The sequence below is a fragment of the Gouania willdenowi genome, chromosome 20, assembly GCF_900634775.1.
Source record: "Gouania willdenowi chromosome 20, fGouWil2.1, whole genome shotgun sequence".
NCBI classification, from domain to species: Eukaryota; Metazoa; Chordata; class Actinopteri; order Blenniiformes; family Gobiesocidae; genus Gouania; species Gouania willdenowi.
Genome location: NC_041063.1, coordinates 20,257,873 through 20,284,525, shown reverse-complemented (window position 1 = coordinate 20,284,525; position 26,653 = coordinate 20,257,873). Strand labels below are relative to the sequence as shown.

At 38.0% G+C, this 26,653-nt stretch overlaps 1 protein-coding gene across 1 annotated transcript in view; it reads right to left on the bottom strand.

Moving 5' to 3' along the window:
• The window catches only part of LOC114454568 (cadherin-12-like), a 70,248-nt gene extending 56,870 nt beyond the window's left edge, over window positions 1-13,378 (bottom strand). The window contains exons 1-3 of the mRNA XM_028435118.1: window positions 13,143-13,378; window positions 11,546-11,630; window positions 6,845-7,098 (exon numbers count right to left, since the gene is read on the bottom strand). Coding sequence (XP_028290919.1) covers window positions 6,845-7,098; window positions 11,546-11,630; window positions 13,143-13,378 — 575 coding nt within the window. The remainder of the gene's footprint in view (window positions 1-6,844; window positions 7,099-11,545; window positions 11,631-13,142) is intronic.
• Window positions 13,379-26,653: the final 13,275 nt, after the last annotated feature.

Below are 26,653 nucleotides of genomic sequence, written 5' to 3'. Positions count from 1 at the left end.
GAAAATTATTTTATATATTCAGAGTGGGTTTTTGGGTTTTGAAAGTTTAGTGACCTTAAATAGCTGTGATTTTGCATTGTTCTTGATTCTGAAACATGGCAGATGTGACAGCTGTCACTCAGAGTGAGAGACAGATGCTCTCCATAAAGGGCGGTTGTTCATGCTTCTTTAACACTGATTCATCATTCTTTTATTACACATTTAGGTTCATTGTTTATTATCACGTGATATTATTGGCTCATTTAGTTAGCAAAAGGTGCTTTTTATTTATTTATTTTAATTCTGTGACACTTTTGTCTCTCTCTTGGTGCCGGAACAATATGTGGCCGGTGTTCCAGGACCTGATGATTTACATATTAAGCACTGGGTTAGGGTAAAAAAACGACACTTAATGACAGCCTTCATGACACCTTATTCATGTTAATGACAGGTGTCGTGTCATAATAATGACAGGTGTCGTGTCATAATAATGACAGCGTAATGTCAGCCTTTATGTATAGAACTTCAAGTGTTACAGAGGTTTCATCTATTCGGTTTAGTGGAGAGCTTTCAATAAAAACATAAACCACGTCTGGATTGTAGGAATGATTGAGGATCGGTTAAACATATTACTTATCGCCGCAGTAAAAAGGCTCATCAGCTCCTTTTGAGAAGGCAATCACAAATCTAAGGGCTTGCAAGTTCACCTCTTCACTGACAGTTGTAGATATGAAAAATAATTACACTGTTATCGCCAGCTTTGAACGGAAATATTAAGTCAGACCGAAGAACATTAAACACGTTGCACGTTGGTAATTTATTTAAAAAAATGAAAGCCTGTTCTGCTTTGGTAAAGTTGTGTCTTTGAAGTTCATAACCAACTATAGAATCAGTGCTCTTGTGATATTCCACATAACTGTTAGCATCTGAAGCTAAAAGCTTAGTGTTTAAGACTCTGTGAAACTTTGGGAAGCTCTTCAGTCTCTCCTCGATGCAGTATTCATCATCGTGCCCTTTCATTTCTCCGGGCCTGAGATAAGGCCACAAACGGCAGCTTGAACAGCAGAACCAGTTGAGTCTAAAAGCATGTTTCCCTATGCATGATGGGTCATTGGCTCCATTGTTTTTAAAGTAAAGGAATGCAGGGTTGCTCTGAGAAGGCACAACAATAACATGTTATTGATGAATATTTAATGTGCAGGAGGTCCACGGGATGAAGGACATTAGCTCCTTTTGTTCTACAAATCTCTGCTTCTGCTCTTTTTTTGTTTTCTCTGCCATTAAAAATTTATAATAAAAAACAACAACCACCCGTGCAACCGCTGATTTTGTTCATTTTCGTATGACACTCGAGCGGTTCGTCTTCTTCGAAGAACCAAAAGTAGCGCCGGAATAAAAGTAGCTCATGGATTTAAAGATGTTTTTTTCAGAGTGCACCTCTTTTGTCTTTTATCTGGACGGTCTATTGTTGTCTCCCACTGAGCTTTAATGGAAGGAGACGGACTGTTCTCATGTCGATAACTTCACGTGAGTTGAAGGCAGACAGAAGAAAGAAAAATTTCAAATCTTTCAAATCTGCTTTCAAATCTGACCTAAGTAAAAAGTTTCAAAAGCTCCTCAGGGATGGGTTAAATGCAGAGGACAAATTCCATTAATGTAATAACATTACATGGCCAATTAAAGGCGAAAGCCCCGATTTAAATTTAAACACAATATAGTGACAACAGCAGTTCTGCAGTTCGAGACAACGTCTCGATGTCCCGCCCTCAACAGCTCTACTTCCTCCCCTACCTCTGCCAATCTACCAGAAGCTACGCCTCTACGTTTGTGAACACGCATTGCAAAACATAAAGTTGCATCACTACAAAAACTACACATTTATTATTAGAGTGCCATAACTTTTGATTAAAACATGTTTATTACCTGTCCATTAGAAATGTCGCCAAATCTTGGTTTGTTCGGAATCCTTTTAAAAGTAGCAAGTCTCTCCACCTTTGAAAAGCAGCTCCGAGATAAATTCTGTTGCGGTCACAGACGTTTAGCCACATGATTTGTACTTTTCTTTTATTTTCTAGTAGACGCTTTATACGTTGGCAATCGTGGAATGGGTAACTGGAGTTTTGGAGCGCTCTTCCATGACGCTATGCTGCTCAGAGTGATATACCTGTTTGCTGTTGTGCTGGTGCAGATTTTGACCGGCACTTATATGATTGGATCCAGCACCTCATTTTTCTTCTTATTATTATTATTTATTTTTTAATTTCCAGCACCTCATTTCCTTCTAGGTGTTTTGATTATGTTTTGAAGTATTATATTTGGACAGCTGTGTCTTTTATTGAGTTAACATCACTGGATGTAAAAACTGAGCGCGAGTGAGGAAGAGAGAACAAAGTCAGGCCACGCCCACGCTACATCTAAAGTGTGATTTTGTGCAAAAATAGTTTCTCTGTCTGCTTGGAACTGAAAAAAAACAGTTTTTTTTAAGACAATAAGTGAAGTTAAGCCTGAGGTAAAGGTTGTTTTTGTGGAAATGGCAGAGGTGAGCAGCAGCAGTTAGCATAGTAGCAGCATCTGTAGCTATGATGCTAATGCAGGAGTTAGAGGAGTTATGGTGTAAAAGTTTGCAATTTTTTTGTATTTGTGGGTTTTTTGTGTTCTGAAAGTTTAGTGTCTTTTGTTGCTAAATTAGCACTGATTTTGTGCTGTCCTTGGTGCTGAAACATGGCAGATGTGACAGCGTGAGACAGTGTGAGAGACGGATGCGCTCCGTAACGGGCGAGTGTTGGTGCTTCTTTAACGCCGAGTCATCATTCTTTTATTAAACATTTAGGTTAATTGGTTGTTTATGTTCACTTGATATTATCAGCCCATTTAGTTAGCAAAAGGTGCTTTAAAAAAAAAAAAAGTCTTCTGTGACATTTTTGTCTCTCAATCACTGCCGGAACAACATCCAGCGTTTGTTCCGGGACCTCATGATTTACAAATGAAGCACTGGTCCCAAACAATGACTAAACAGTTTTGCTTTGTTGGAAGGTGAGTTAAAGTAGAGGATAAGAAGAATGAGTGAACATCAGTGTTAATTTTGGCAGCTATTTCAGATATAGTTTTAGTCTTAAAACAAAATTGCATAGTAGTTTTCATCACATTTTAGTCATTTTTATCCTATAGTGTTGTACTTTTTGTCAAATTCTTTAGTGAATCTGAAAGCTAAAAAGGCTCTTCATTAGCCTATCAATCAATAATGTTTGACCGATAAATACCAAATTCAAATCAACCGATATAGACAATAATAATAAATTATAGATCAGCACTCACGATCTTGCAGCATTTTCTCTTTTTTAGGAAACTGTCCATGTTAATTAAAAAGTGTATCATTAACAGTTGAAACTTAGTAAGCATTATTTTGTTTGTCCTCTTACATAAAAACAACCTTGTGCCTCATGTTCACAAGAAATATTTCTGTCTTGTCTTTTCTTACAGGAATGCATGTCTCATTTTAATCAGAGCATGAACAAAACCGCCGACAAAGTGAGACTTTTGGCCTCACTTTGCATTCTGTCATCAACAACTGCTGATTTAGTGAAGGATCACTGTAAACGACAGCCCTGAATGTTCTACTCGGATTGATTAGTCCTCACACTGATGAGGAAATCTGATCAAACTCCAGATTAAAGCGACGATTACGATCATGACGAATGGATGCTTGAAAAAAAAAAAAGTGATGAATGCAGTGTGAACGCTAAGCCTTCAATCACAGGTGACTGTTCATTATTCTGACTTGTTTCCTCTGATGGTAAATGAGGAGATTTGGTTAAATTAGTAAACCTTTTGAAAATCAACTTTTTTTGGCAGTGATAGATTTTTTTATTTTTATCGTGATATGGAATTTAAAAACTTACTGTGAGGATTGTTTATTTTGGCTAAATCCAGACTTTGGCTCTCAGGCAGAGGTGGGAACAAGTCACTGCTTCTCAAGTCTCAAGTCATGTCACTAAAGTCCCAAGTCAGCACAATCAAGTCCAAGTCAAGTCTTGAGTTAAAGTGGATTTAAGTCCAAGTCAAGTCAAAAGTCCTCAACTTCAATTTACAACTCTTAATGAGTACAGTTTATTCAACTGATATAAACAATAAATTACTTCATATTTGTCAAATAATAGTGAAATAACCTTTTAACATTTTCACAGTTCCTCTGTGAACCAAGCAAACCACGACGTTTAATTTTTCCAAATCAATTATTAATCACGGTATCAATCTTTAAATCCAAATGATGTCACTCTTAGAAAAATTTTCTCTGCTAGTGCACGCACGTCTAAAGCTTGATGTTCATTTATTAATTTCTTTGATGGGGACAAGGCAAGGCAAGGCAAGGCAAGGCAAATTTATTTGTATAGCGCATTTCATACTCAAGGCAACTCAATGTGCTTTACATGATAAAACATTCAATTGTTTAAAATCAATAAGAGCATTTAAAATCATCAGTAAAATCAATTAAAATCATCAGTAAAATCATCATGACATCAACAACATGACTAAAAATCTCTCACTCAATCATATGCAGTAGAGAAAAAAAAGTGCCTTTAACTTTGATTTAAAAATGTTCACATTGATGCTGACTTCAGCTCTGCTACAGTTTGTTCCACTTCTTTGCAGCATAACAACTAAAAGCAGCATCACCATGTTTACTGTGAGCTCTGGGCTCCACTATCTGACCTGTGTCCATAGATCTGAGAGACCTGCTGGGTTCATAGCTGACTAACATGTCACTGATGTATTCTGGACCAAACCCATTCACAGATTTATACACCAGCACATTGTTGATTGTTCACAAGTGTGAACAATCAACATATACCACACTACAACATTCATAGCCAAGGCTAATTTGCAATGTCCGTCCCTTGGAGGAGCTTCCTGATTGGCTGTTAGTTTGTTTAAAGTTGGAACTGTCAATCAAAGTCCTGTTTGACTTCAAGTCAGGTCCAAGTCATGTAACTCCACTCCATAGCTTTGCTTTAAGGTGACATTGCTAAACTGTACTAGAACCGTGTGTGTGTAACAATATTTGACAAACTCGACAATTACCAGAAAACACATAACTTTAGGTTAAAAGTTGGTCTAATCTTAGCATGAATTTAATTGTAAAGTTACGTCAATCTACGTATGAATCGACAAAATAAAAGGAAAAATGAGTTTTTAAGATCCTATTGTTGAGCATTGACACATTTATGGTCAATAAAATAAAAGTCACAATACTAAAACCATTTATAAATAATTGTATATAATCCATCTTAAAAGTGTACATGTGCCAAAACAAAAATATTGCAACACTTACCCGTTATAGATCAGTCTACCTAGTAGTTTGAGTTGGTGGATTCACTTCCTGTCTCGCCCTTGACACACATTTCGCTAAAAAAGCTAAAAAATGGCCAACTCCTACCACAGCAGGGGCCACAAAAATGTGATTGTCTGATTAACGAGGCACATTATCAACATTTAGAATCACAATAATGAGCATTAATACAGGAAAGAAGAGAGTTTCATTAATTTTTAGGAAGGTAAAGAATAATCGTGAGGCATGTCACGATTCACGTTGATACTCTGAAATTGAATTTTTTTTATTATTATTATTATTATTATTATTATTATTATTATTATTATTTATTTTTTTAACAGCATTGGGCGCTATCTATTTAGAATTTGAAATGCAGAACGCTCCACCGTGTTTTACATCAGACGTGTGGAAGCATTTTGTTTTATATGTTCAATTGTTAAGGCACAAAATACATTTTCAGTTGCACTTTTAAAAAGAAAAGGAACTATTATGCAGTTTTGCATTGTTTACTGTAGAGCCAGAAGTCATATGAATAGGCTTCTTCTTCATTTCTACTATTTTTTCATTTATTTCATTCAGGATTTATTTTTAATTAAATTGCATTGTTTTGCATAGTTTACCAAGGGATTCTTTTGACAATGAAAGAGAAAAGAAAATAGTACAATATTTAAATTTTTATTTTCGAAGAAAAGAAAAAGAATATTTTTCAGTCATCATTTGGAGTTGAGTGATTCGTTACATTCCTTGTAATTTTGTTTTGTTTTTTGTCTGTATTTTTGTTTTCATTTTGTTTTTAGACTTTTTGTGTGTTTTTCTTATGTTTATTTGTGTTATTAACCCTAACCTGCTAAGTTTATTTCTATAAATCACAGATTTAATTTGGGAACTGGTTTTTAGTTGAGGGAACTGAGTAAATAACGGTAACTATTCTAAAAATAGAGGAACACAAGACAATAGAGGAACCCAAGACAAGTGGGAACAACACCTTTTTTAAAAGTATAAGCTATATCTATAAGTATAAGCTAATCAATACTCATTAAATGTATGTATTTTCATATTTAATTTATTTAGAAATCCAAACAAATGAATTAAAAAGCAAAATGGTTCAGTTTAAATCTATTACTTTTAAGTTTGTCATTCTAAAGGCATTTATGATTCAAATTAATGTTACGTCATTCATCATCTAAGAGTTAAAAAGGTTTGTTTTAGAGCTGGAAATTCCGGTTAGGAATCAAACTCATTTAAAGATTGCTGTGAGTTGACATTGCAAACCTTTGTGACATTAAAACAGTTCAGTACAATAAATCCACAACTTAAATACGATCTGTTTTCACATGATTGACCCTCGTAATCTGTAAACGTAGCTTTGCTCGAGGTATCCAATCCAAAAGTTTTGAGAAAGATCTGAAACTGTGCTTAAAAAATATGGTCTCTACTTTATTAGTGAGAGGAGGAAGCCGATAAATGCCTTTATTTTTTTTCTTTTCCTAACGATACCATCTTAACACGCCCTATTGTTTTAGAGCTTCACATTACCTGACCGGACTGCTGCTGGCATCTAAATCCTGGGCCGTTACTGCTCCAATGATGGTTCCCACGGGCGTGTCCTCGTACACATCCATCACATACGAGGGCTTATTGAACACCGGGGGCTCGTCCACATCCAAAACGTTAATCTTGACTGTTGCTGTGTCTTTGAAGGCCCCAAAGCTGTGAAAGCGGGAATCCAGATGAGCATTGGAAGCGTCTACCTTGAAGGTGTAGGCTTTCTTGGTCTCGTAGTCCAGCGGCTACAGAGAAAAGAAAGAAAAACAATCTGTAAACAATGGTCATCATACTTATTCTTTATCTGTTTTTCTCCATACAAGCTCAGAGCTGCTCAGACAATGTCTATAGTTGTTAATAACATGTCTACATCATCCCACTCATTGGAGATAAAAAAATAAAATAAATCAATAGCAGAGTGACATTTTTTTTTATGCCTTCGAGCACTAAATGAGTTCAAATAACATTATTTTCCTCTGACTGACAGGCAGACGTCAAGAAGTAAACACATTTGATTAAAAAAAAAATGTTCTGATGTGTAGCACAGGATCAGTCAAATAGCTGTTTGCAAGTCCAAACGCTCTAAACTTAAAAGTTTTAAAGATGCTTTTAATACCCATCAACATATCGTAAAAAATTGTTTTTTTTAAAAAAAAAAAAAAATGTTTTATTGACATTGGGAGGAAATCAGAGAAAACCTAAACAAGCATGGGGAGAACCTGCAAGCTCTTCACAAATATTTCCAAGATAATAATGGATTAATTAAACTGTAAAATCTTAGGAATCAATATAAAGTGCGTGGATGTATAGAAAAGAAGAGAAAATGTTAAACCAAACAAAAGTATTGTTAAAGTTATCACAATAATACAAGAAAAACCTTCGACAAGCTCCAAATCTCCTTTTTGCCAAATATTGTCACTTATCTGGATCAGTGGTGCATTGATCATTCACAGCTTGGAATACATTTCTTTCTCCATTATTAATAACCACAGTAGGTCCAAATATATGGGCACCCCGTTTTGCTATGCAAAAAATCACGATGAATAGAGGTGTACGGATCGATCCAAAGTATTGATAGTATCAATACCAACGTCAGCATTGGTATTGAATGACACCAGTGTAAAAAGGTCGACCCTTTAATTTTACCGCTGCAGTTCCAAGAAAGAGGTGACCTGTCTGTGTCTGAGCTTCTGCTGCTACAGTGTACAATACGCTGTGTAAAAAGCTGGAAGATAACAGTGGTAACACAGCAAATGTAACAAGTATATGAAAAATCATACGGAACAAAATACTGAGCTACAGAAACACAGAGACAGACCCAGACCCAGAATATCCAGCATTATTATAGTTCATAATTACTTCTGAAAGTGCAACTGGCAACATGTTACTCAGCAGAATGTATCATTTTTTGAGATGGCCTCACACCTTAATACATATAGAAATATTTTTTTTTAAGATAATATACTTTAACACTTTACTCAAAGTTATTTACAACAGGCTGACATTATGCTGTCATAGGGGCAGTAATGGCCTAGTGGTTAAGGAAGTGGGGTTGTTGGGGGGCTTATAATTGTAAATATTTCAATTGTAATATGTACTCTATTACAATTATTATGACTGTTACAGTTATTAAATAATTATTAAATAGAGTATTTGTATAATATTAAGGCAAGGCAAAATTATCTGTATAGCGCATTTCATTCGCAAGGCAATTCATTGTGCTTTACATGATTAAAAAGTGCATCAGAAAACATTCAACAGTTCAACAAATAAATAAGGACATTAAATCAACAGTAAAAACATTTAAAATCATAAGTAAAAAACATTAAAAATCTCTTTCTGTCATACACGGTACAGGAAAAGAGAGCCTTTAACTTAATCTAAAAATGTGTTAAAGAGCTGTTCCGCTCTGCTGCAGTTTGTTCCATTTTGTTTGATTAAAATATTTATTTTTTTTTTTTCATTTTTTTAATTATTATTATTATTATTATTAATATTTATTTATTTTGGACAACAATTTAATACCATAATAACTAAAATATACAGTAATGCAAACATATTCCATAAACTCCCATGCATCCCATACAATATATCTTGTCTGAAAATCAGGAGGAAGAAGCAAAGCAATAAAGAAAAATATTTTGAAAATGCAAAGCACCAAACACAGCTGCTCACTTCATCAAAGACCCACAAAAAAAAGCACATTTAGTGGTGCTACTCAGTAGCACACAGAGCGTTTCAGTATTTGTAGCTCACTTTGTTCTTTAGAAGAACTTCCATAGCTTCCACACACGTAGGTTATCTGAAGATGCTAATCATAAATGTACCTGGTCGGTTCGGTGTGAGCGGCTTTAGGGCTGGAGGAGGGTCTTCTACTTATTATTAGAGGTTGTAATTTCACAGATTAGTGCACTAGCGCTCACTTAAGTTGAGGTCAGAAGCTGAATTGTTAGGTTTCATTTTTGATATACGTGACTGTGCCGTTCTCATTAATTTATGAGGTATTGCGGCCCACGTGTGCTATAGACACAAAATCCCTACGCGATTGACTAGTAGATCGCGATCGATGTATTGTGCACCCCAGCCCTAAACCTAACCTTTTGTTACCCTAACCCTACCTAATTCCCTATACGAGATCCCTCCACCTAACCCAAAAAATGCCAACTTAGCTCTAAAGGTGTCATAATTTAGCCAACAACACTTAATGACAGCCTTCATGACACCCTATTCATGCTAATGGAAGCGTGATGTCAGCTTTATGTGTAAAACTTCAAATATAGTGTGACCAATAATTCTTTATTCATCCCACAAAGGGGAACATTAACTCAGTGAAGTACTTGAGGAACCAACCAAACATAAATTGAGTCAAATTTCATGAAGATTGGTCAACTATAAGCGAGAAATTAATTTTTCGAATTTTTGCTAATGATGAGAGAAAGTGACTTTTAGATTTTAGAAACTGATGCCGAAGCAGGATATTGTCAAAATCTGTGAAGTACTTTTGGGGTAATTCTGCTAACAAACAAACATATTTATTTGTTAATAACCTTGCTGGAGATAAGTTAGCTTAATTTATGTTGTTAGGAACAGCAAGATCTGCATTATCTCAAAAACTTAAAAACTTGTATTCATAGCCAAAAGATGAATATGTAGATATATATAGTTGTATTATGCTTTGTAGCAGGCTGATGCACATGAACTGAATAATTTTCAGGGTCTGTTGTATCCGTCCTCAAGCCAAACACCAGGTGGTCTTGTTTCTAAAACTAATCCAGTGCTTGAATCAGCAAAAAAGCATGTTTTTAATATTTCAGGCATCCAGACAAAGCCTCTTCCTTTTTCACTTTTAAAAAACAGAATAATTGTAATGGTTGGTGCATCCTTTTAGGTCACTTTCCCATTGACAGCTGACTTGATCAAGCACAAAAGGTTGGATGAAAACACCTTTGTGCATTTGCCTCTTCCAGCATGAGCTAAAAGCAGTCACAGAGGACCAGGTTGGTTTTGCTCTTTTATTCATACGCAGCCTGCTCGAGCGATGAGCCAAGCAGGAAAAAAAAAGCGAGATGCATGGAAGGAAGTCACGGAATGTCTGGAGAACTTAGGAGACGCTCAGAAGGTCTTAACATTTTACCTTTCCAATGAGTGAGAATGTCGAGCAGTACTTTTCCGGTTCAGCAACTATTTCACCCACTTCCCAAGAAGTTCTCCGAACAAACAGCTGCGAGGCTCCTACTTTTAGCTTCCATCAGCCTCTGACACGTGAGCTCAGGGTCAATTAGTCGGACGCATCCTTGGCATGTCTGCGGCTGGAGGTGTACACATCTGACAGGAACGACACCCGTGCTTTTCTACTGCTCGCTCGTGTGTGACCGACCATACTTGGCGAACTCATAGTCGGTCACGCTCTACTGGCCTGGAGTCACATTGGAGACATTCCTTTTCTGTGTATCTCAAATTGACTAACATGTAAGCACTATGGCAGGAATGATATCTCCTTGCTTCAGGACTTTGGCTCGTCAAGTTTCGTCGTTTCCTGCAGCTACAGCTGGTAATGGGGTACTTGTGTCAGGAGAAGGTGAATAGAGAAGGGCAGGTGCTCAGAGTGATGGTTGTGCGTGCTATAGGATAAACAGGACCAAATGAAATGCACATGAATTAGCAAGCTAATTACAGTTCAACTACTAGAAACAATCAGAGGCTCTGCAGGCATTGGTTTCCAATGAGACCAGATGCTCTGCCTTTCCTTCATCTCCATCGTTGCTCAGTCTTGCGGCTACAGCAGGTGTCCATATAGGGGGGATAAAAAGGACAGTCTTGTGAAGGCGAGCCAATCTGAAAGCAATCATTGACCATCAACCAGCATGATTGCTTTGATTACTGTGCACCAGATGCAACTGGCGAAAGGATCCTTTAACAGGAAATACACTCTGTCCCTTTCAATTATTTTCAAGGGGTAACAACAGCAAGAAGAGACAGAGTGAAGCGACGACCCCACAAACGCACACATAATGGGGTCTGTCAAATCAATAAAAAGAACAGAGTTTCTTTCTGCAAAGTAGCTAAAATTATTTCCACGCCAAGCAGCAGCCAAGGATGCAATTAAAAGCCTCTTATATCTTCCAGTTTCTTCCTCTAAGCCTATAAAAACCCCGCTTAATGACGTCTGAACACGTAAACACCAAATAATACCTCTTTCCGTGCACAGCTCAGCTGAAATGTCTCGTACAGGTGGAGAATGAGGTTTAAAGGCAGGAGAAGGTGGCTGGAGCAGTACCTGCCTCATTACCCAGAATCACACCAGGGAGAAAAAGCTCTGCTGCGTCACCACAATTAGGAGACGGGGCCTGATATCTTCCCCCTTTTACAACTGTCTAATTCGGTGTAATTCTCTGCCAACTGAAGACAGTCTGAGAGAAACGTTCCTTTCACACTGAGACTTTGCCTCCGTTTTGACACAAATCTCCAACCAGGCACAGCTGGTGTCTCGCAGCTCCAGCTGACAAATTGCATTGCGTAAATAATGCCTGGGAACGGTTGAGTTTGGGAAATGCTATTGAAGAGCAGGTGGCTTAGGACACGTTAAAAGTAAGGGATTTAAAATTTCACTTTATCACCTCCTCAGGATTTTTACCATTTCAGCTTCTATTTAGTCACGTCTCTTTCATTGATACAACGCTTACCGGCTCGTTTAATGATGTTCTTTTTGTGATTTTCACTGAGCTGAGGGTGAATTTAAATCTGTCAGACTCACTATTTAAGAAGCCTTGCCCTGTGTAGCTTAATTTAGCCTAACACACTGATAGAAGTAGAGCTGCAGCTTAAAATATTGTTGAAATCTATTATTCAGTCAAATAGTATTTTTATTGGTTAAAAAAATGCAATTATTTTATTAGCCAGACAGTTGATTCTTTGATTCAAAAGCATTTCAAACCATGTTTTCTAAATTATTTGATCACTCATTTGAACAGGAAATAAAGTAACAAATCTATCAGTTTTGAATAGTAATGGTTGAAATTTTAATAATGCGTGTTATTCTGAGTCACTCACTGAATTGATGTGGTTCTTTTGAGTCACCAGAATCCAAAACACTACGTAAACAACTGATTGCTTTGTTAACAAGCCCAGAGGATTTAAGTCCTGACTGCCAGGAGAGTCCCCAACTTGGTTCCTTGATTTGAGTTGTTTGAGTCTAAACTGTCTTCAGAAAATCCTGGTTGTGAGTCATTTGAGTCATGACTATCTTTATTGAGTCCTTGTCGCGAGTTGTTTGATTCTACTCCATCTTCAGAGAGTCCTTGTCACGAGTCATTTGAGTTATGACTGTCTCCAGAGAGTCCTTGTCGCAAGTCATTTGAGTCTTGACTGTCCTCAGAGAGTCCTTGATTTGAGTAATTTGAGTCGTGACTGTCTTCAGGGAGTCCTGGTCGTGAGTCATTTCATTTCTGACTCTTCAGGGAGTCCTGGTCATGAGTCATTTCAGTTTTGACTCTCTTCAGGGAGTCCTTGTCGCCAGTTGTTTGAGTTTTGACTGTCTTTAGGGAGTCCTGGTCATGAGTCATTTCAGTTTTGACTCTCTTCAGGGAGTCCTTGTCGCCAGTTGTTTGAGTTTTGACTGTCTTTAGGGAGTCCTGGTCATGAGTCATTTGAGTTTTGACTCTCTTCAGAGAGTCCTTGTTGAGACTCGTTTAAGTTTTGACTCTCTTCAGGGAGTCCTTGTTGCGACTCATTTGACTCTTCACCGTCTACAGAGAGTCCTAGCCGCGAGTCATTTGGAGTTTTGACTCACTTCAGGGAGTCCTTGTCACTAGTTGTTTGAGTCTTGACTGTCTTTAGGGAGTCCTTGTCGCGAGTCGTTTGAATCTTCACCATCTTCAGAGAGTCCTGGTCAGTAGTCATTTGAGTGTTGACTCTCTTCAGGGAGTCCTTGTCGCGACTCATTTGAGTCTTGACTGTCTTTAGGGAGTCCTGGTCATGAGTCATTTGAGTTTTGACTATCTTCAGGAAGTCCTTGTCATGAGTCATTTTAGTCGTGACTGCTTTTGTAAAGTATAACTGAATTGTTTGAGCCCTGACTGGTTCCACTGAGTAAATTCTTAAACTGGGGACTCCATCACCCGGGTACTTTAACCAAATCCTTTGAGTTCTGTGTGTTTCCACTGGTTATTGCTGTTTTCAGAACTCTATGATTCAATGATTCGACTTTACCTCCTTTGACTAGTCCCTATAGGACTCAGAGGATCTGGGTTAATGCAGATGAGAAATTTGAGTTCCGATTCTTTACAAAGACTTGACTCTTTAACTCTGATCCAGCCTGAGTTTAAAGGATTCAAATGGAAAAACAACCAACATTGCTTTATCCAGTATAGAAAGAGAAGTGCACGTGAAGCTTTTTAATGGGATTAAGATGTCTGGATTGTCAGGCTCAACTAATTTCCTCAAATGGAGAAGGGAGATGGAACAAAGTCCAGGCAGCATGTGATTAACCATCAGCCCAATGTCTGTGTGCTGATTTCCATACTGTGGTTTGGTTTTAAAATGATGATGCATTTCACCTGTGATGGGGCTGCGTGATGAACGGAGTAAGTCTGCGAAATATTTTGTGAAGTCGGGATGGAATTGAGGTTGGAGCGGGTAATGAGAAACTCACAGTTAATGAGAATACGTGCTAATGCGTCAAGGCTTGATTTAAAGAGAGTGAAATCACATCTGCAGGCCATGAGGGAAATTTCCCAAGAAGGCAAGAAAAAAGGGCCATTCATTCTCCGACTGCACGTACCATTTTACATTTTCTCCCCCTTTTTCGAGGGTGACCTACTTCTTGCGCTCATTCCCATCTCTGTATGACTAAATGCTTCAGAAATCCACGCATGCATTGTCCTAAAACCCGTTTCTGAAGCGTGCATGTGTTCAATTACATGATAGGAGCGTCTCATTACAGCTTTCGTGGACTGAAGCCGACACAACGTTGAGGTGCATCAACGCTGGCATTTGTGAGGAAAGTTCCTCCCATGTCAGCGTTGCTGCTCTTCAACATCACAACAGAACACACTTGATATTCCTAACATGGCGTCTAACCCTTTGATATGTTAATGTGCACCTTCATTGCACTGGCAGTGATACTGAATAAAGAAAGTTTTTTTTTCTTCCCCTTCCTTATCCAACCTGTTTTGCTCCGTTAGAATTTGTGATGCAGAGCAGGGACTAATTTACTAATCCCTAACACGCAGGTACGCCGCTGTCCTCGCTTTCTTCTCACATGTGACCATAAAATGGGGTTGCAAACCATCCTCTTAAAACGGGACTTGTCTTCTATTTGATCACACAACTGGGTGTCCTTTATTGAACTGACAAGGGACGCATTTTGTCCCGTATTTCCCAGTGAACGAGTCTTAAGGGGTAATATTTACCCTTTAAAAAATTTTGTTTTTTACAATTTTCAAAAATGGGAGTTACCACCAATACGATGTGATTACAATAATTTCACTGACTTGTTTGAGAAGCATTTGAAGCAGCCACTTTGTTTGGTAACAACGTTCAGAGAAAAACATTATTAGCAATGTGAAGAAAAGAGAGCAAATAATGGCCAATCTTGATCAAAAATGTTGTGCTCAGACTTTTCCGACCTTGCAGAGAATACCATTTTGTATATTTTAATCACAAAAGATGTTCACAACTTGTGGGTCAGGGATAAAAATTGGGTCACACACTCATTGTTCATGGGTCATTGGCAAAAGCAATAAAAGCCTAAATGTGCCTCGCTCTTTTAAACTGACATCTCCGATAGAGATGTTATAACTATATTTATTTATTTGATTATTATTAATTTTATCATTTCATTTTATATACTTATTGCTTTTTTATTTTCACTGTTTGATCACTCTTTTTAAAATTTGGAGCTTAAACCTGCAGTTTATCTTTAGTTTAATTTAGTTTAGTTTTGTCTTTTGTTGTTTTGTACAATAAATTCAGGAAATTCAGTGGATACTATTGTAATAGTGACTATTCCTTCATATTTTCTTTGTCCCCGCAGTGATATATTTCAATATCTAAACCAAACCTTAGTTTGTTTTGTGTGTGTGTGCATGGCTCATTATTTGAAGGTTATCACTGATAAAAAAATATATAGGAGAGAAAATATCAATAATTTTCAATGTTTTTTTTTATTTATGTATCTAAATTCTAACGTTTTTTTGCTGAGTCAGCAAAAACAAAGAAACTTGTTTATTATGAATACTTAGTTTCAATCAAAGATTAATATATGTAAACGCTAATGTGATTAGTTGAGAATCTTGATCTTTTTTAACCACTATGTGTGATTGAGTTTCTCCTTTTTTCTTCAGCTGGACGTTTTTCCTGTGCTTTTGCCACACGGACTGATTACCCGAGGAATGTACTGAATAAATAGGTGAAAAATAATGCAAGTATTGTCTAATCCGCCATACAATAAAGTCCTCGACAGCCGTTTAACCCTGTTATTATGTATTTATAAATTCATTTATAAATAATTCACACTATCATTATTTATTCTCTGAGAGGAAATCAAAGCTAAACTGTACATGCATTGGAGCGTTCGCATTTCCCCAAAGACCAACAGAAATGTGGATATTTGTGTAAGACAGTTAAATAAATTAATTTGTGCGCATGTACTGTATGTGTGTACAAGTGTAAATACTGTACTTTTATCACATGGGCCACATAAATGTAATTGTCTGATCTGAGGGCTACATTACAAGAATTCCCATCAGGATTCAGAATGTACGTAATTTGAAGATTATTATTGCCATTTTTGTGAATTTTCATTGTCAATTTTTTCACAATTTTTACTGGTTTTTGTTGTAAAGTTTTATTTTTTTTGCTATTTTCTATTTTTATTTGTTTTTATCATTTTGTAAGTTTTAGCTGTTGTTTTTTTTTTTTGTTTTTTTTACACATATATATACTTCTGCTATTTTCTTCTATTTTTGTAGTTGAGTATTTTTCTTATATTTTGAGCTTTTTTATGAGTCATTTTGTGCCTTTACTTTTCCCCACATTGCCCATGTCCGCTCTAATGCATATACAATTTGCTTGATCTATGAGAAAAATATAAATTTCTCTTGTATTGTCCTCTATGTGCGATAACCAGTAAAATATGAGACATATGTTGGAGGCTAATATTAGATTGAATCATAATTTGTGAGGATGCATAGCATATGTTATCCATAAAATGTATTATTATTATTACTATTCTTCAATCTCACTCAAACTGTTCCCGCAGTTTTCAAGCGATTTGTACAAGCAAGGTTTCAAAATGTGCAGATAATTGCTTTAGACAAGGATTTCTCAAATGGGGGTACATGTATGTGATGGCACCACAAGGGGTACTTGAGAGAGAGAAAGGAAAATTAACAAAGGACAACAAAGACACACTAAATGAGAGAAAAATACGTCGCTACAAAATACACAAAAATAAGAGAAACATACAAAACAACAAAAGAAACCACCAAAAACACATACACTGAGGGACGGATTCACTAAAGGTTTAGTGGTATTAAAACGAACGTGTGCAAACGTCACTCCACGCGCTAATAAGGAGTACAAAAGCCAGGGAATCAGGACTGTGTGTCTTCAGCACGTCAGAATGCTCCCTCATTCCATTTACGTGTTTCCCTCTGATGAATATGTATAGGAGACAGATCTCGTAAGACTTGCAGAAAAAAGGGAGGAGGACATGCAAATAAATGATTGCAGTGGGTACAATGCAATTCATCACATCTGGAACTGTTTGCTTGTTTTAGCACAGAAAAATACTATGCCTGACAGGCAGGTGCAAACACACACGCACACGAGTAAAAGTGCTGTAGTAAAAGTTGACACAAAACACATCAAAGATGGAAAAAAAGGCTTCACACCTGTGGCGGTGTGTTTGGAGTCTGGTGACACTGCGGTAAGAGAAGATGCTGCTGTGCACTGAGCTTTGTTGCTATGGACAAACCGCACCAGTGATGTTTTGACCATCAAACTCTCCTGTCGCTTTGATGGAAGGAGCGTCAGGCAAGAATCAGCTGATCAGATGCATAATATACTCAGTGATGGCACAATATGAGAGTGTGGTGACACAGCGCTACTCAGGAGGTCAAAGGTGCTGGATGATGATCAGTAGATCATCTTAAAATGATGCTGATCGATGATTGACAGATTGTGTTGCTGTATTAACTCAGATCAATAGGATGGTTTCTGTCCAAATCTGCCTATTTTTCATTGGACTGATCAGAGCAAAGATACAGGCCCTGACAGAGCAGCCACATTAAATGAAGGGGAAAAATATAATTATGTTGTTTAAAAAACATTAAAAAAATAAATGTTCATTAAGTTTTCTACATTATTAAATATTTGTGCAGCAGACAGAGATGTCCATCTGCCTCCAATTTAACTTCCTCAAAAGTCTGTGCTTGTGCGCACTGACGCCTCCATATTAAATGAGCAAAACGCTCATTTAAATGGGGCGGTCTGCACCACTTCTGCACCACTTCTTGCACTAATCATTGCTGCAATCTTAGTAAATTCCTCGCAGCAGGTGAGGAAACTGTGTCACCAAAGGATTTAGGGACGCAACTGGTTTACCACCCTTTATTTCAGATCTTAGTGAATTCGCCGTGAGAGAGAATAACTTTAATAATACCAACAACACACAAAAACGACAACAAAAACACACAAAATAAGAGAAAATTATACTGAATTCAAAAGTTAGGGAAAAGGGGGTACTTCAGCCAAAACAGTTTGCGAGCCACTGCTTTAGACAGTACTAGCGATTGCCTACATAAAAGTTGACACATGTAGACGCCTCTGCTGATAGGCTACAGGAAACAGATAAGTTTTAATTGTTGTGCAACAGCATTAGGACGGTTTATTAAGATGCAAAGCAAATGATGGAAAAACTGTACAGACTGTGAGTCACGCGGTGATGCCTCAGTGGTTTGAATCCCTCCTGAGGTCGGTGCGGTCTCTCACTGAAACTTCAGCAACGCTGCTCCGTGCACTGAAGACATCAAGCGTTCATGGCGCCATCAGCACTCAGTTGACCAGTGAGCACGAAAAGCTTATCATCAGTGGCGATGAGCTTACATGCCCCGGAGAGGCGCTTGATGTGCTCGTGAATACCACAGGGCCCGAGCACTGCAGAGGAGCGATGCTCACTTTATTGTGCTGCCATCAGTCACATTGCTTTGTGTCCCCGGTTGCCTCTGAGCATTTCAGCCACACACACATACACACACTCACTCACCCCCAAAGCTCACAACATAGGAGTGCCATCTGAGAGCCTCGCCAGCAGCTCTGTCCGCACTGCTGTTCTGTGGAGTGACTGTGAAAGACTTGCGCTGCCACTCTTAATAGGGCAGGGTTATCCATGGGATGAGCCCTGAGACTCTGTTTAATCTATTACGCCCACGCCTCCCCAGGCCACCGGAGACAAAAGCTACTTCATCGACTTCTGTGCACCACTTCAGCTTCTTTGTCCCTGTGTTTCTCTTGTTGCCTTTCTTTGCACTCACACCCTTCACATGCAAAGACTAAAAAGCCCCGACATCGAAGTGACGCTCCCTGCTTGGCCGGTCGGTAAGATATTACTTTTTCGGTCCCGGCCACCTGAATCTCCTGCTGTCCTGAGATATTGTCTTCTTTTTTCCCCTCCAGTCCTTTGATTCTTTTCTCACCAAAGCCTAAAATAACTCATTCCACCTCCCACTGGAACATTCAAGACTTCAGTCAATAGATTGGTTTCAACTTCTGTCTTTGAGAAAGTCTTTGTTCTATTTATCTAGCACTTTAGATACAGAACCTCAACTCTTTTCAGCAACAAAATATAAAATCCTGCAATTAGTTTTATGAAATATCATGAATTATCAAGTATTAAGCAATAAGAACATGTTTTTTTATCATGTGCGGTTGCTAAATGGACTCAAGCACCTTCTTTAGCATTCAAAAAGCATCATTCTGTGTTTTGCAACCTTCATATAAAGTAAAGTAGCAGGGTTTTGTTTATTTCTGACCAAAATAGAAATGCAGTCAGTCTCTGGCTTTTGTAAAAGGAATAAAGTGATGCATGACATCACAAAATGAGTCAAAGTTTAATTCATTTTGAATTTCTAGAACTACAATTGCTGATTCTTTACCAAACTTGTTGTTAATTTTGATTATTAAGCATAAAAACAACCTAATCTGTGTTCACCGGTGATTGGCTGTCTAGCTGTGCCCAGGGAGCTGAGAATGAGCTGAAAAACATGAATAGTTTGTGAAACTAGCATCTACTACGCTGTGCTTTTTCTCTTATCTGCTGTTGCTGTTTACAGGTACACACTGAGACCCATTGAGTGTATGTTTGTTTGCTTTGGACCAATGGCGAACCTTTACACAAAGATATTCTCATTATTTCTCATTTGTGGAGCACAGAGACAAGAACATAAACGTGAGCTATGTGTGGGCTCAAAGCCTCTAGCTACTGCCAGGAACTTTAGCCACTTTCTTACAGGTAGAAGCACGATTATAATAAGCAATGGTGACCGCTAACCAGGGGCAGCTTAACCAAGCACCTGAAAGGTAGAAAACACGCAGCCTGTTTCTATACAGTGGAGTTGACATTTTAAAACTAGAACACTATCGCTAAAATTAGTAACACCATCGCTATAGCCAGGGGATTTTTACCTGATACATTATACCCAATAAAAATATATCAAAATATAACAATACATGACAAATGAGAGCTGTGTTCTTTGATTTTCAACTATGCCATGACTACATGAATACAATTCTTATATATCTGCCCCTTAACTTAATAAATACCTAGAGTATGTGATGACCCCACCAATCGTCCTCCATCCGTCCACACAATTTTCACTATTCTCTAATAACCTAAAAATGACAAATCAAAATGTACAAATCACAAAAGAAATCTGCCCGGCAATTTTTTTTTTTGTCCTATATACATTTTTTTCATTTTTTGAAATTGACAAAATTCGGAAAGGAAAAAAATGAAACTGAAAACTTTGTCTCTGGTCTTCCCGATTCTGGGGCATTTGAGGCTTCAGTAGTGAAGGCATAGTCCCCTAGACACATGAACCGGAGAGTGGAACAAAAAATGGCATTTTTCGATTGAAGACAATTATCACCTGACTAAAATATTTTTTTTTACCATATGAATTTCCTTGGAAAGAATTTCCTTGGAAATCACCACTTTGTGATAATTATTTACGACTACTGGACTAAATAAACATAGCATGGAAATTCCAGGACCACTTTTACTTACTTTATTTTTTAGATGCAGTAACATACTGTACAGTGTGATAATAATGGGACACTAAAACTATTTCCAGGTGTCTGGAGGGAAAGGGAGTAGGGTAACATCCAGAGCTTAATTTAGGCCAGATCCTCCCAGATTTTAAACAGCACTTATTTGATTGGATCCAGCACCTCATATATATATATATATTTTTTTTTTTCCAGCACCTCATTATCTTTTAGGTGTTTTGATAAAATTGTGAAGTATTATATTTGGACAGCTGTGTCTTTTTAATGAATTGAAATCACTGGAAATGTCATTGAAATGTAAACTGAGTGAGGAAGAGTGAACAAAGTCTGGCCACGCCCATGCTCCGTCTAAAGTAGGATTTTGCATTTTGTTTTTCTGTCAGCCTGGAAGACGGTAGAAAATGGCTAAAAAAAAAAAGGCAGTTGGATTTAAAAGAGACGTTTTTTCACCAATAAGTGAAGCTAAGTCTGCGATAAAGGTTGTTTCTGAGGAAATTGCAGAAGTTAGCGTAGCAGCACCCGTAGCGATGATGCTAATGCAGGGGACATGAGAAGGACTCATGGACAGAGAGAAGAGAAGATGATGACCGTTAAAGTTCTGCTATGGACATAGAGACGAGGGAAGTTTGGACCGAGGCTAAATTCAATGTGCTGCTATTCTTGGCTTATGAACAGCAATGCAGGCCTCGGCTGTGAAATATGTAAAAAAGTTGTAAGGATACATATTTTGTATTTGTGGGTTTTTTTGGTTTTGTTTTTGTTTAGTGACCTCTGTGATGAGTGGCTAAATTAGCGCTGATTTTGCGCTGTCCTTGGTGCTGAAACATGGCAGATTTTGACAGCTGTCACTCAGTGAGAGACGGATGCGCTCCGTAACAGGCTTTAAGGCTGATTCGTCATTCTTTTATTAAACATTTAGGTTAACTGGTTGTTTGTTTTCACGTGATGATATTGGCCCATTTAGTTAGCAAAAGAAATTTAAAAAAAATGTATTCCGTCACATTTTTTGAATCTCTCTCTCTGCTGGAACAACACCTGGCCAGCGTTTGTTCCAGGACCTGATGATTTACAAATTAAGCACTGGGAACATCCACACCTTCTAAAACATCCGAGAAGATGCTGAGGCTACCCCGGAACCCAAGACACTCCCCAATATACAGTATTTGCTCGGGTGAAAATCCCCCCTGATAGTGTTACGGGCAGTTAACTGGCATGGTTCAGGCATCAAATGGCAAATGGGACATAAAGCGTGTAACGTACTAATAATAATGTGATGTGAACAAGAGCTAACTGTATTTTTTTTTATCACTCATAAAAGGAAAATGTGGTAATTTCATAAAACATCCAAAATAAAACTAAATACTAGCACAATCATGTCAAAACAGCTGTTTTAATGAAATAGCTCCATGCTAACTGCTATCTTTGCTTCTAGGGTATTATGAATAGGGCTGAGTTGAAAAAGAATTGATTAATCGATTTCAATAATTTTGCCATATTGATTCATAAAATCCTAAAAGCCATCATTTAACATGTATCTTCTATAATGTGCAATGCAGTGTTGTGGGCTCAATTCTAATCTAAACCTAAATACAGTATGTCTAATACTGCACCAATATAGTTATTTTCCACTATATACAGCATTAGATTTCTAAGATAATCCTCCATATTCAAGTAAAATTGGTACTGTGACTGACATATCCTTAACCAAATTGAAAATTGAATCAAATTGATTGAGGAAACCTGAATCAATACCCAGCTGTAATTATGGATGGGTGAGTGATGTGGGAATCTTGGCCCAGAACGGGCATTTCAACTGCCCTGAATCATTACATTGATGATATGTGACAATTAAATAATGTATTTGACCTCCACTGTGAGAATTAATGCAGCAGCAGGTTAAATGAAGTTTGTTGTATTTTTCACCTGGTCCACTTCAAAAGCCCATTAGTGGACCATTAGCAAATATTGATGAATCTGTGCAGCTCAGCGGTGTCTGAATGGTCGTCCTTTCCCTTTTTCAGGTTGGCATTTTTATTTATTTTTTTTTGTACTTTCATTCATCATTGAAGCACATTTCTAACGCAGCACCATATGTAATAATTACATCTTCATTCAAGTCTGCCATTCATTTGTCAAATATGTGGTCTCTCTGCTTCACCCCTTGATGCTCTCTTTCTCTCTCTCTTGAGTGGTGAAAATCACCATAGCAACCACTTTCAGGACGTGATTGGTCCATTTGGAAACAAAGAAATAGCCATCATGTGGTCAACGTGTCATCAATTATCACACAAATAAGCATTCCCTTCATTGCATTAACTGATCATCACTGGTTAAACTGCTTTGCATGGTGGATTCTGACGTCTTTAAGTCATCACCAGGGATCCACTGTCACTCAGTGGTTGGACACGCTTTCACTCCATACACATGTGCATCAACATGCGCTGACAGTCAATGAACCCGCCATGGATTTCTCTTCTCACTCCTTCACACTCTTTTTGAAAGAAGTCAACCATGGAATGCTTCACATGAGCTTGAGTTTTGGAGATGGTTTGACCCGGTCACCCAACAATGACTAAGTTGTCCTTGTCACTCAGGTCCAAGGTCTACTTTGAATGTTTCAACTTTTCTTCCTTCTTACCTCCACTTTAAAGAGAAGATCCAGCCATTATTAGGTGGTGAAATACTTAAACATTTAAAGAACCTTGAGTGCTCTTTTAGCACACACCCAATCCACACTATAAAATCTCCAATACTCCAATCTATGTTATGCTAACAAGCTACTTTACACTCTCTATACCTCTCTACTCACAACTCTCTGAATCCAACCTACTCAACACAGATTGCAGGTGCTAGTTTCTACAGGAGGGGCGGAGCCAACAGTGACGTAGGAAACCACCAAAACATCAAAAACCACCATTCTCAGCCATTTGTAATAGCCGCGTTTCAACCCACAGAGGGCAGTAACTCTTATATATACAACCAAACTCTATGACTAAAATGTCAAGGAAAGTTGGACTAGGATCAATCAAAAACACTACTTCATACATAATAAATGGTTTTGAGGTTTAGTTACTCTTTAGATGTTTGGAATAGGCCTACATATGTCTCCTTCTACATTTCGTCTAGAATAAAAACAAAAGAAACTACATTGGATTTTTATAGTTTTATTTTTTGTATTTTATACTGAAAGGCTAGTATAAAACAGTACTGGTCCATGGACCGTTTGGTACCAGACTAAAATAAAAGTGAAAAAAAAAAAGAATATTGCAATTTCATGTTTTATTTTTGCTTTATATAATAGTAAATGCACCTTTTAAATGGAACGAGGGAGAGAGTGTGAAAGAAAAACTGCAACAATGTGGTAAATTTGAGTTTCTAAACCAGTGCACATACGTAAATGAATACCATAATGCACCAGCACATATGTGGTATTATGCATTTAATTTAAATGCAATGTTGTCCAAAGTTAAACCTGTCTTTGTCATAATAAACACCAACAACAGGTAAAACTTATTGAGCAAAGAAGCTTGGAACAGGGGGAAATTATGCATTATTCTGTTTTTATGCCTTTAAATGCTTCAGTCTCCGCCCTCTTTTCCATGTGTTAGCATTTCCTTAAGACGCTCAGACAACATACAGTGCATTCAGTTTAGGTTTGTAAACATAACTATATCCTGTTGGATTTCCTCATTGTTGAGCCAATGGCATTGATTTCATAAGGAAACATTTGTAGATTCAATTGTAGTGATGCATATCTTTTCCCTCAGAGGAAGATAAACAAACAACATTTAATCTTGGTGGAAACAAGCATTGTGCAGCATGTGTGGCATTGTGTTTGTGTTGCATACTGTACATGCATGACAGGTTTTTATTGCTGCGGCGTCTCTTCGCCGGCCTTTTTTTTGTAGTGTGTCACGCTGCATGCTCACATTTGTCTGCATGTTTCTCGGGGAATTCAGCGGTGGATTTACCTATTGTCTCCTCTAATCTTATGTTGAGCAGATGGGATGTAGAAACCCCCTCAACGCCTGCGTGCGTGCAGTGCCTTTGCTAACCCCCTTCTCCTCTGCACCGTCAGACTATGAAGCAGATGATCATCCTTTGAACCCAGTACTTGGTCCTGATCCGCTTATCATCACCAGCCTTCCTGAGTCTCTAATTTTGGGTTCTGCCAAATTTTGCTCAGCGCACAATGTGGCTTTTGGTCTCTGTCCTACAGCAAATTCACCCCCTTGTTTTCTCTGGGAGAGAAAGAGAGTGGAGTAAAGAAAGAAAGAAAGTGACAGGAAGAGGCAGAAGGTGGGGGCGGTGTCTGCACACATTTGCACACCTGTCTCTGGGGATCTTCTACCAATCTGAAATAAGACAAGTCCGTGGGTGGGTCAGTATTCTGGGAACTCAGTGAGCAACTCATAAAAGCTTCATCTCCAGCTTCCTGCAGGATCACATTTCCTTCTCCATCTACTCTCAGCGTGTGTCCACGTCTGCTAAAATCACAATACTCACGTGACTTTTGTTTGGTAAATGACGCTGCTCAGTCACTTTAAAGGACCTGAGATTGTCCCCTGTCACATTGGGCTTCGTGTGGGAGCCTGTCACTGCGGGGGAATCCAGCACAATGCCTCATTGTGTTGCCATAGCACAATATCAAACATAGGAGGCATCACAATAGAAGGAGAGATTAATTCTCAATCCCTCAAGAATGCCCAGCATGTAAACAAACCAGAGCCTCCATTTACAACACAACCAATGTCATGTTATTGCATTACCATCCATGAGAAGGTCACCAGTTGATGATCTATAGCTCCAACAGCGCGATACACATGTTCACACACACACAGAAACAGCATACCGAGAGGCAGGGAATCAGTCACTCGCTCAGCTGCATCAAAGGATCGCACACCTTTTTGTGCTTTAGTGTGCGGGGGCAAAGAACTAAAAACGGTTAATGAATCCCATGCAGAGGAACAAAGGATGATTTGCATTTACCCCCAAAGAACAGTTTAGAAATGCAAAAACAAAAAAAAAACATGACTGCACTTATTAAAACTTAAATGAGTCATAATGAAACATGTTGGATTCAAGTGAAGAAGACGTTCAAACACCTACTGGGTGAGTGCTGGGTGCTGGGACAGTTGATAAACTCTTGGATGGGTTTGATACAAAAGTCTGTAATGTCCAGTGCTGGGCATTTTACTTTAAAAAAGTAATTAGTTACAGTTACTTCTCCCAAAAAGGAATTGAGTTAGTAACTCAGTTACTATGCTGTATAAGTAATTATTTACTCTGCAAAGTAATTCAGTTTTTTGTATATTTTGTACTATTATGTCAAACAGTGTTAATTTCGTTGACTGAATATTTTTGTCGTTATTTCTCACAAATATATTTTTGCGAACAAAAACAAAAGAGAAACTCAGAAAGAAGTCATTGAGACTAAAACTAAAACTATGACTAAATTGAATGACATTATCATCAACAAATAAAGGACGAGACATAAATAGACTGCGACAAAAATCAAATCAGAAGAGGGGAGATGTGTAGCCTGGAATCCATCCTAATCTCCTTGTATTATTCATAGAGGTAATTAATCTGGAAGTGCTCATTTCAGTTCTGGTGGCTCAGCGGGACAAACGCGCGCACAGTAACCAATCAAATAATGAGTTGATCTGATGACAATAGCGTGACAAGCGTAGTTCTTTTTTCCCTAAACAGAGCCAGCAGATGAAAACAGTGTGTAGTACGGTACTGACTTACGGTTTTAAAGCCTCTTCTTGTTGTGGTTTCAACAATATATTCAGGTCTTTCAAAACAGTGCAGAGCGCAGCTGTGAAGGTCTTCTCCGTGTCAGCCGCCATGTTTGTTTTGATATTGCTTTGCGCAGGGGATATGCCTGTTCGGCTCTCATTGGCTCGACCAACAGAGACTCCGCCCGACCACCTTTTTAGCCAATCATCACCACCTCTGCGCTCTCAACTGTCCTGTTGCTGCCCACATTTGAGAGGGGGTGCCTAG